Source organism: Cupressus sempervirens, chromosome 8 (assembly GCF_028749045.1).
Source record: "Cupressus sempervirens isolate cs-2001-9-10 chromosome 8, ASM2874904v1, whole genome shotgun sequence".
NCBI classification, from domain to species: Eukaryota; Viridiplantae; Streptophyta; class Pinopsida; order Cupressales; family Cupressaceae; genus Cupressus; species Cupressus sempervirens.
This window is the reverse complement of record NC_143125.1, coordinates 343,357,300-343,369,081: the sequence shown is the minus strand read 5'-3', so window position 1 is coordinate 343,369,081 and position 11,782 is coordinate 343,357,300. Positions and strand designations below refer to the sequence as shown.

Here is an 11,782-nt window from a genome sequence, read left to right as displayed (position 1 = left end):
CTTCTAACCCACTTAAAGTGCACACATAAAGTCCTTTTTCTATTTTACAATTAAAAGAAAAGGCTTGTGAGACTTTTGTCTTATATGACAGGTCAACTTATATTCTATTGGTTGACTTATGTGTGCACATGGATCACTCCTATTTTCGAATTCCACCGTTGATCATCCACCATCTTCATCTTGATCTCCACCGTCCATACATCTTTAAAAGGGAGAGAGCTTTCCCCATCCATCAATCCTCATTTTGAACATTGTTATGCTGCAGGTTTTCTAACAGGTTTCTTTGGAGCTTTGTGGAGAACTTCTATTTCTTGTCTACATTCTCTCATACCATAGCATTTTAGCTTAGATTCATGTTGCATGTTAGTTTAGTTTCTATTTTGCAATAATCTATCTCACATAGCTTAATATTTGGATTGTAACACTCTCATCCATGCTTAGAATAGCTGCATTTTGCATTATCATCTTAGCTTAGCTTCCATCTTGCATTGCATCTTTCAGGAACTCATTGTAGACACTTGCATTCTTGCATCTTGTCTTTGGAACCTCCCATTGCATGGTTTACTAGCAAGAAAAGTATCTCTAAGGCTCATCTGAGAGCCTTTTTATTCTTGAAATATACTCTCTTGCACTCCGTGGATAGGGAGCTCTAAGCCGACATCCAAGCATTCCCAACTCATGGAATTGTTTGGATAGAAGGGTTTAGAGTGGGACACTTTCGAGTGTATAGGTAGGAGCTTCCACGATTTCCCCTTCTTCCACTAAAGATTCAAGGGGAAGGTATGGAGTTTTGGAGAACCATTCATGGGAGGGGTTAAGTCAATTTTCATTAACCATGAAGCCTCCTCTACAAGGGTTAAAAGAGATTGATACATTACTGTTCAATTACAGATACCCAGTTAGGTCCAATAGAATATAATTCTCTTGATTAATACAAGAATTGCATCGGGGAGGATGCCATAGCAAGTTACCGGTTAATTTAACTAGAAAAAACTTTTGGATACAAGTAATAAATTAAGTAATTTGTAATAAGTCATAAGCTTTTCAAATTAACTTTAGATAGCTTCATTTCTATTAGAAATTTAACATTCGATGAAGATATGAAATTTTCTTCTAAACCCTCGAATATTCCAATGGAATCCCCAATTTGTCTTAAAATATTGCTTTGTAAGAGTTCTACAAAGAGATCCTTGAGTAAGATCCATTTTAAAACTTTAATTTCATCAAAAATGTTTTGGGTTAAAATTTGGAGATCCCTAATGAATGTAATATGTTGTCCTTCTAATAAAATAGGGTGACCACGTTATAATTTTTCTTTAAGATCTAAGGATTTACAATCAAATAAATATACGTTATTGTACATGGCCAAAATACTTACCTCGTTGCTAGAGGAAGCCTTTAACAAGTCCTTAACCTTGGTACCTGAAGGGCTCAACCCACACCATTTTGCAAAAAGACCCTTAGGTTTGCAATAGTCCCATAATCCATTGGTAAATTTATTGCTCAAAATAAGGGTTTGGGGTTCTTGGGTAGGAATATTGGAAATCATCAGTAGGGGTGATATAGGAATGCATGTTGTTCTAACTCCAGATCGAGTGATATATTGTCGAGGAGCAATAAGAATTGACACTGTGGGTGGAGCCGTAGGAGAAGGGAGACAAGGCAAAAGTGCCAGAATGACCTAGAGAGATCACATTTGCCCTTATTGCCACAAGAAAAATCTTAGTTGAAAGAACCCATAACTTCTTACCTAGAGTGGATATCCCCTTTGGATTTTCACCATTGTGATTCAATAAAACCCCCTTCTTTCCAACCTGGAGATTACCATAAGCATTTTTCTTGTGCTTAGGGCCTAAATGAGCATCCATCGTTCGAAGACGATGCTTAGGGTTTTGTTTAGGATGTCTCTCCAAATTCTTCATTGAGGCAGGGTAGTCCTCCATTTTTACAACAAAGGAATTTTGAGTGGGAATATCCACATGGGAAAAACCATATTTAAATCTAGAATTTCTAAATGGAAACACATTGCCCTAAGGAACCAAAGAATATGAGGAACAAAAGTAGAGCCAAATTGACTTTGAAGCCCAAAAAAAAAAACAAAGTGCAGACACACCATTAACAAATTTTTATTAATTATGTTACTATTACTATGTTAAAAAATTAATTTTAGATTTAATATAATTTTAAAAATTATATAAAAAATATTCTTAACATATATTAATATTATTATATATTTATTTTTTATTATTTTTAAAAAAATAATTATCAATTATAAAAAAATAATTTTGAAGAATAACAGTTTCTTTCGAACTCAGCATTTTAGATCTCAAACTCAAAATAAATAGGGCAAAACATTCTTTCGAAGAAACTTCTTAATTTAGTTTGTTGGTTGTATCTGACCACAATATTGTATCTGAGCAGTGGATTTGATTACCAAACTTCAGAGAAGGAGAGACAAGTTATCCAAAACTTTACAACTGACTAGTTCCGCTCCTGACTCGGGAGGGTGATTGCATGGGTCCCATAGACTACTTTAGTCTCGTTGACATTATTAAAATCTATCATATCATATCATATCATTGAGTTGGCCTAGTGGTGGAGAACTTGTACTTTTGAAAGAGAGGTCACAAGTTCAAATTCCACTGGAAGGTAAGGTATGTACACTTTGTTTGTAGCACCAAGCGCCTTTGAAAAAAATGAGGTAGTCCCATATCAATGTCACCATACGTAAACTCAAAAACTATGGCATAGTATCGTAGACTATAAAACCACCTTTCCTTTTTTTTCCCTTTTCAGACAATCAAGCACGAAAATAATGAAATCCAGATCATCTGATATTCTCCTAATGACCTAACTATTACGATGCAAATGCTCGTTATTACGAACACCTTATAGCATGATCATTTTCATAATCGATACACAAAATAAATTTATTGTTCTGTAAGAAACGCTGAAGTCTTGTTTACAGTTTCGGGTATGGCTTCTTCATCTTCAGTTTTCCGCGCAGGACTTTCCTCTGTGTGGCGATATTCAACTTCCCATCACATCTCTGCAGCGCCTTGCAAAGGTAAACCTTTTTCCCATTTCTCTCCAACTCCAATCTTTATTCCAAATATGCAATAACTTTGTGCAGTATACTAGGGTTTATTGTAAATCATCAATTTGGATTATTTACAGATGATTTTCTAGCGTTGAATGCATTAAGCTTTGTTTTGGTACATTCTAACTTAGTCCGGGTAATATGAGTGCAGAAATTTACAAGGTTCAGTTTTGCTTATTGCACAACAAACGCAGGGGCAGCCCTGCATACTCGGAAATTTTGAGCTACATTGGAGGATACTCCGATCCAGGTCTAGAACAGAAACAATTGATTGATAAATTCATTAACTTTTGTACAAGCGATGGTGAAAAAACAACAGCTCGTGTTATTGCTTATCAAGCTCTTCACCGCCTGGCTCAGACAGACAGTGCAACCAAACTTCTGGTTGATGCTGTAGGGAATATCAAGCCCGTGTGCGAGGTTTCAAAAGTGCGAGTAGCCGGTGCCACTTATCAGGTGCCTGATATTGTTGACAAAGATCGTCAACAAACTTTAGCCCTTCGTTGGCTCCTTGAGGCAGCTTTAAAGCGACGCACAAGCAAGAAGATAGGATTAGATCAATGTCTATCTGCCGAGGTCCTGGATGCTTACCGAAAGAAGGGGATTGCGCGTAAGAAAAGGGATGATCTTCATGAACTGGCTTCCAACAATCGAAGTTTTGTCCATTTCAGATGGTGGTAAATTGGAGCTCGTTGAGCATTCGAAAATGACGGAAGATTTTTCCCTATCGCTTCTTCGTTGTTTCTTTTCATGTCAAACTTAGTTCAGAGCATTCTCACTTTTGTAAACAAATTTATTGAATTGCATTGATCACACGGAAACAAGCCATCGAAATAAAAGGATTCCAAAATCATTTACTCGAGAGACTTGTATGTGCTTGTGGGTTTATAGTTGCGTTCTATTATGTAATTCTAGTTGTAATTTTTCTTAATTGGTCGCACTTCAACAAATCAATATCAAATTCATCCATGGTCCGTTCACTTTTGTGTGGCTATGTCGAGCTACCTTTTTCAGATTTGTTCAATGCCCTTACCTATTGTAATGTACTTCAGTTAATGTCTTGGTATATTTGCTTTATAAGCCTGTTCGTATTTGATGCTTTTGAAACTGGATAGGTATTTAGTGGTAGGCCGGTATCATCTAATTGCCGGAAAGTAGTTCAATTAGCTTTCTGAAAAGCCAAAATTGACTTTTTTTTTTCCGTTGCTACAAATATGTGGGTGGAGATGTAAAAATGTGTTGGATAGAAGTGAAGCTGTGGTGTGTAATTAGGACTTTTGTTCAATGAATGTTTGTCTGTCAACTCAAAGATTAAGTTAGATAAAAACTAGGTGATATCATTTCAGTCAGATCACTGAAAGGAATTGGTTACCAAGTACTCATTTTGAATGAGATGGCAATCATGCAGTAAACTGAATGCAAATGATAAGAATACGAGCCTACGGTTGTGTTTTTCATCTGCATTCATTGAGCTTTACTAGTACCATTCTCTGTGGAAGGATTCTGTTTTTTTACTGGTATTTATAATTTTATGCTTCCTACAGTTTGATATTATCTTATCAGTTGATAGAAGCTATCTGTCCTTTTGCTTTCCATTTTTCCATGTCATTTTTCCTGTTTAGGTTTAGGTTACCGAGTGAGTATATAGTTTGCTTCTTTCGTCATTGTTTTTATTTTACATCTTTGAAAGAAAAAGATTACATGTGAGCCTTTATCTTCCCAGCATTTTTTTCAGGAAAAAACATTTCTGAACTGAATTCTATTCAATGCCTCCTAAGACTGTCTTCGGGTTCTGAAACATGGGGTTGTTCTGTGCTTTCATCCCTCTAAGATGACGAGGATATTCAAAATTTGAATGGTCCAGTGATGACTTATATTTTGCTTCCTATCGTTTTGTCTCTTGAGTTACTATGTTCTGACTTTAGTAATTTACACCCCCTGATTTATTTTTTAAGAAATTATTTGCAAATGAAACTAATACAAAATGTGCAAAGAGAACACTTGGATACAGTAGCCTGATATTGATTCATATTTTAGCTCACATACATATTCTTACATGCTCTTTGGTGGATAAACAATTCCCAAGGTATGTTCAATACATGGATTGAGACATGCATGAATGCTTGAACTTAAAATGAAAAGTACCTCATATTGAAGATAAATGTGAAGGTTGCAGGTTTGATACAAATCTTCTGAGGGCTGTTACAAGCAATGGAGCCAATCAACACCAGCCAACACTCTTTCTGCTCAACAACCACACCCACCAATAGGCTTTTCTAAGGTTGTATCACTGAAATACCACCTTCAGACCCCTAGGAAATGGACCGATTATATGTGGTCAGATCTGCAACATCTAACTAAGTGGATCTTCGGGTATGCAACAGCTACCCAAATGCCTTATTCCAACTCTGAACACTTTGCTATCACCTAGCGAAGATAATCAACAAGAGTACCTCCAACTCAGTACAACATCACCAAATGACAAATGCAGTATGCAACAAGTCTGAAAGCACCTCCAGCAAGATACCCACAAAATCTATTTCCTCTCTAGCTTCTATTGTTAGTCAATGCCAAAGAAGATATATACCTTGAGCATTGTTTGAAACACTCAGTTGTATTGCCAACAATAATAGCGCTTGAAAACACCACCAAAAGACACCCAAAACTCTTTGGTAATCACCAAAAAGCAAATCCATGAATCTGCAATCAAAATATCTCATATATGTTTATTTTCTTCAAACTCCAAATTCAGAAAATATTTGAAAAGTAGTGTGTTTCCTGTGTGAAAACACCAAGCCAGCTAGGGAAGATCTTTAACCACTGAAACTAGTGTATTGAATAAGGGCTTTCATCCTCAATCAGTCTTAGTAGAACTTTATGGTTCATCCCAGCAACATCCCCTTAAATGTGCAAGCTCTGAGTATTCCAAATGAGAGCCCCAATTTTTCCTTTTACAACTTTTGAGAGCTATTATAGGGAAAACGCATTTTTCTTTTTCATTGTTTAACAAAAATAAGACCACTATTTTGTTTTTTACTACTTTTTAAAACACTTGTTTCCAACTGTTTTGGAAAATAGGTTTTTGCTTTTTGCTACTTAAAAAAAATACTTTTATGTTATTTTTACCCAAAACAAAAACCAGAAAGGTTGGTGCCATCCACTGCAAAAACACTGGAACTATCCTAGCGCATTAGGTAATCTGAGGAAAAGTTACTCTGAAGGTGTTTTCAAACTCATTTCATACTCTTTATGACAACAAGAACATTCCCTGAGCTCAACAAGAACAGAGGAACCCTTCTAACATATACAACCTATTATTGATACGTTCAACAAATATTAAAATAATCCCAAGCACACTGGAGAAAGGCCTACCAAAGCATAAAAAGTTAAACATGCCAAGACATTACTGGTGTTGAAAATTAGCATCAGTAGGCCAACATATCTAAACTAATAATAATGCCCTCAAATAATACAAAGTATAATTTGAGACATTACATTATAAATCTATTAATTTAAACCAAAGAACCAAAAATTGGAATTGGATCGGAATCGGCAAGGCCTACTCGAATTGTGAACCGCCTATGAATCAGCTACGAATCGGCAAGGTAAAAAAACCCTTGAAATTCAAAGATTTTAACGATTTAAAACTCTTATTTCATGTGCCCTTTATTGAATATAACTTAACACTATAACATCATCAAATATAAGCTAAAGCCCAACATACATAAACAAGGAACATAAACAATAAATCCATCACATACATAAAAAAATTGATGATTTTTTACCAACTTGGTGATTATTGGGGCCGATTTTGGCAAATTTTGACAAAAATCGCAAATTCAGGCTATTTTTGCCTAAAAAATCAGCAATCTGATTTTTCGAGTCTGAAAAAGTCCCCCAGCCTTCCTCGGATCGCAAAATTGCCAAAATCACCTGAATTGTGGCGATTCTACTCTAGATGATATTGTCATTGAGACTACAAAATCAACTGTGATAGATCAAACACAAGGAGGTACGAATACATTTGGTTTCCCTCTAATTAGTCTAGCATTGTTTCATCACGACCACTTCATCTTGTGAGGGAATCAAACCATAGTTTGAGAATTGTTGAGTTAGATGACATTCATTGTTCAACTTCATACACATGATGGCAACTCATAAAATCTGGAATGTAGTCAACAAAAGGGCTTCGATCACACATCCCTTGAGTAGAGTAGTCAGCAACCTTGCATTTAGAATCCGGCTGTGATGGATCCTAGATAAGGCACAGATCTCTCTTGTAATGGACCTATTTATGACTATAGTACAATACCAATTTCTCCTCACTAAATAGACACAAAGAAAGGTACTAATAACAGTGCTCTATTAGAAAGCATCTTTTCAAATTTTTGCCACAGCAGCTTTGATTTCGTGCTTTGTCATGAGAGAACACCCCTTTCAGAGAACAAAATAATGAGGCTGAGTTTCCAAGATTGGTACTCAAATTGAAGATGATAAACATGAGGGAAAAGATAGAAATTCAAATTGCCTTTGGGATGCCAACAGCATTTGGATGGCAACAGCATTTGGATAGAAGCGTGAGAGAAACAAACTAATCCACAGTTATGCTGATGCAGAAGGTAAATTCTTGACGTTCATTGATAACCCCTTACTTGAGGTAAGTGCAGACATGGTTCTGTAAAGAGCTGCCTTAGTCTGATCTTTTTTTTTGTGTCTTCCCTTTTACTATAGTTTTGTCAAAAAGTTTGATTGCAATCTGAACATTGATTTTTCTGATTTGTTTACAGTGTGCAGATGTAATGAGTTTGCTGTTGTTTGCTAAGTAATTTTGTTCATTCGATGAAAAAACAATACGCAAGAAATACTCACACAGTATAGAGAATGTCACTTATGCATGATTGTAGAAGTCATGTCTGATATCAAGATTCAAAATACCATATTCAGTTTTAAAAATGTATATAGTCTAAACAATTAGACTTCCAATTTAAGACTATAAGCAGGCCTGTTTTGCTTCCAACTTGCATCTACCTGTGCTTGGGGTTTGACAACGAACAATGCTTGGCATGGAATATAAGATTCTCTCCTCAAATCGGTGCCAACAATTACAAGGAAACACCAGCATATATACACGCCCCGGTAAGAGAGTTTCAGGCCCGCAATAATCAGATTTAAACCTTTATAGAAGATGGCTTCCTATAGAAGATAATACCAATTGTCGACCACCTTAAATCACATCCAATGGTCCTCCAAATCCCACGCACAGCTCTCAGCAAACGCACAATGAACTTGGAAAGTAAGACAACCAGCACATATTGTACACAGCCTGAAATGATGAGTGACACAACTCCAGTTATGCATATGCAGCCCAGAACTTAATTAGGAACAGCAACTTCTAACTTGTGCGGCCTGCCCTAGACCTGTACAACACTTTCAGCAGATCAGATTTATGGTGCTTCAAACGAGAGCTTCCCCAGAAAGTATGAACATATACAACAGCCTTAGAATTACTAATGACTCAAAACAAAACTCTAATAGCGGATCAGATTTATCACTTGGCACTTCACTTCCAACCTCCAGACTACAAATTAGACTCTTCCTAGTGATAACAAACTTGTCCAATAGAGTAACTAGATATCAATATGATTTTACCTTGAAACTCAATCACAAATTCTCCGGACTGTATGTTGCAACAGCGAGAAGAATGTCAGCATTGATGGATTTCCTCCTCCAAACCCTAGAGAGAAAATCTCCACAATTTCACCAATTTTCATATATTATCCAAGCATGCTGAAAGACGGCTCTCCAATCTCTTTTATAACACTTTCTAAGAGCTCCACCACTTACTTTTACAATGTCAGATAAAAAAAAACATTTTCTTACCCTCTCCTATCATTTCGGGATTTTTGCTTTTTTGCCCCTATTTTATTGTCTATTTTTTCAGCCCCTATTCTATCACGATTGTTTTTTCTTTAATATTTTCATGCCATGTAACATGATTTTCCTTCACTTAAGTTCCTAATAACTTTTTTTATGCTTCCAGTTTATTAAAAAATAAAAGGGGCCATTTGATTAATGTTTTCCCAAACTAGAGACTATGTGCTACTAAAGTTAAATAATTAAATTTAACTTTATTAATGCACGATAAATCATATCATTGATAAATAAAACTTCTTATCCGTTTTAAACGATTACCCTCAACATCTCACTGCCTCCAGATGCCTAATCTGTAATGATCCCATTTTAGCAGTTGACCAAGTGTGTGTGCGTTAGCCTTGTTCTACATGGTCCCGAGGGCTAACGAAGGGTTTAATGGGATCCTGGAGTGTTTTGGCCAAGTCATTTCCAGTTTGGGCCAAAACAACGTTGATTTACTCAGTTTCAGGCATACTTACTATTTTTAGTAAGCCGACAGGACACAGTGCAGGTCAATTTTGGTGATTGGATTCGATACTCCTCGGTGAGAGCTTTCCGATGAGCTATCACTCTCATTATTCGAAGTCCGATTGCTAATATATTTTAATGCCTGAAGTTTTATTAAAATAACGTCTAATTTAATTGTAAAATATTAAAGTGTTACTTTAATATTCATTTTATGGTGATGTGTACCCAAGGGAGACATAAGGGGTATTTTAATATATGTTTTATATTACACATCTTTTATCCCACATTGCCCATATGAGCTGAGCGGACCCGTGGGAATAGAATAAAAGGAAGCATTTGTGGCTTCATTAGACAGGTTGAATATGAGAAGAAATTGGTGTGTGAGTTGCAGCTTTGTTCTTGGCATTTGAGGACATCTATCCTTTCTTGTAACATTCTAGACGTCATTCCCTTGGGGTTTGGCCTTTGGAATTCTTTCTTATTGGCTTCATTATCAGGCAGTTTAGTTGCATTTCCGGCTACAGGCAGATTTGATATTTTGCTCATATCTTCTTCACTACTTGTCCGACACTTATGCCGCTTGGAGGGAATGGTATTATGAAGGTAGTGGACTGATTGGAGGACAAAGTATTGTAGCAGCAAGTTCGTAAGCATGGGCTGGAGTATTATGACAATATTGCTGAAGTAATTAGTGAGTTGATAAATCTGCCATGTATTTGGTTTTATGAATTCTGAAAATAACATTTTATTAGCAGCAGTTCATTTCCACTTTGCATATTATTGTAGTTTATTTCTTGTTTATGTTGTATGATACCAATTCCATGCACGAAACACAACAAACAAATAAACGTTTGATTTCCAGAGTTATAAGAGGTTTTAAGAAGTTGAATGCAAACTGTTTGACATAATTCCTTTCAGCAATTTGGTTTAGTTAGTTGGGACATCCAAGGGTGTCCATTACAGTGGTATCAGAGCTATAAGTCCTGCCATCCTGTGGAGGTCTTATAGGGAATTTGGAATAGCCGGATAGAGGGAAAAAGTGTTTGACGAAATGTCAAAACACTAAAATCAGAAATAAATAAAAAACACAGGCTAAGCATTTATGTTTGAGCATGCGACAGGGGTCTTATAATTTCCGCGATACCAGAGCAAGACAAAATAGGATTTCAGACTTGCAAAGCAAACAGTCTAGTACATCCGTGCAGGGGGACATTGAATCCAACCATACAGACACAGAGGAGATATTCTGTGATCAGGACAATAATATGGGTGATCGAGATGACAGGAATACAGGATTAGGCGGAGGCAGAAATGCTGGTCCAGATCAGGGGGAGGTACTGTTCAGACAGTTATTGGGTACATTAGAGAAGGGGCAACGTATGCAACAGGAGCAGAATAGGCAAATGGATATGATGTTGCAGCTTATGGCTAGACAAATGGGCATCAACATTGATGATTTGTATGCTGCTCCAGAGCAGAAGGTAGTTGATTCCTCAGGTGGGATCGAGACACGTATAGAGCCAGCCAGTTATGATGTTGGTGATGTGGGTATTTCGACAGAGTCTATAGAGACATGCGTGCAAAGTCAGGAGACCACATATGAAGCCTTGTCAGGGGATGATGATGTAGCAATAGTGGAATTAGGAGAATGCAAGGGAACTGTCATATCAACAACCACTTCTATGTCAGTTGAACCATCCAATGAGGAGTTTGGTAATAAGCATTCGGTTGTAGATGTGTGCTCTGATGATAGTACACTTGTTATTGCTAATGAGGTGAGCAATATAGTGACAGAGTCATATTATACTATCGATCAACAAAGTGTTAATGTTCACTCTTGGGATAATATTATGTTCAACATGGATGCAACATTGTCTTATGACAATTTGATGTTTGAGGCTGATGTTGATCATTCACCTGAGTGGAGTTGGGCTCAGTTTTCACTATCTACAAAGATTCAGTTTTGTGTTGCAGTAGTTGGGAGGAAGAGGTTTCATAGATCTTCTATGGAGCCACCTTCTAGTGACATTCAGACTTATACTTCATCAACACAAGTTTTGGGAGCTAACTTGCAGGACATGTGGTTGGTCCTAATGATGTTCATTTGTAATTTGTTTAATGTCTATATGGATATCACACATTACTTCAATTGGGATCCAGGTGGAGGTTGGAGTTCATTATGTTACTTAATTGCTTGAGGACAAGCAATTTCAAGGAGGGCGGATTTGTAATGATCCCATCTTTTAGCAGTTGACCAAGTGTGTGCGTTAGCCTTGTTCTACATGGTCCCGAGGGCTAACG

General features: G+C 36.7%; 1 protein-coding gene across 1 annotated transcript; it reads left to right on the top strand.

Annotated features, from left to right (window-relative positions):
* Positions 1 to 2,792: 2,792 nt before the first annotated feature.
* Positions 2,793 to 4,084, top strand: LOC149542743 (Ribosomal protein S7p/S5e family protein). Its single transcript, XM_089797630.1, has 2 exons — positions 2,793 to 3,067; positions 3,252 to 4,084. The coding sequence occupies exons 1-2, from the start codon at positions 2,977 to 2,979 to the stop codon at positions 3,779 to 3,781; spliced, it is 621 nt and encodes a 206-aa protein (XP_089653756.1). The 5' UTR covers positions 2,793 to 2,976; the 3' UTR covers positions 3,782 to 4,084.
* Positions 4,085 to 11,782: the final 7,698 nt, after the last annotated feature.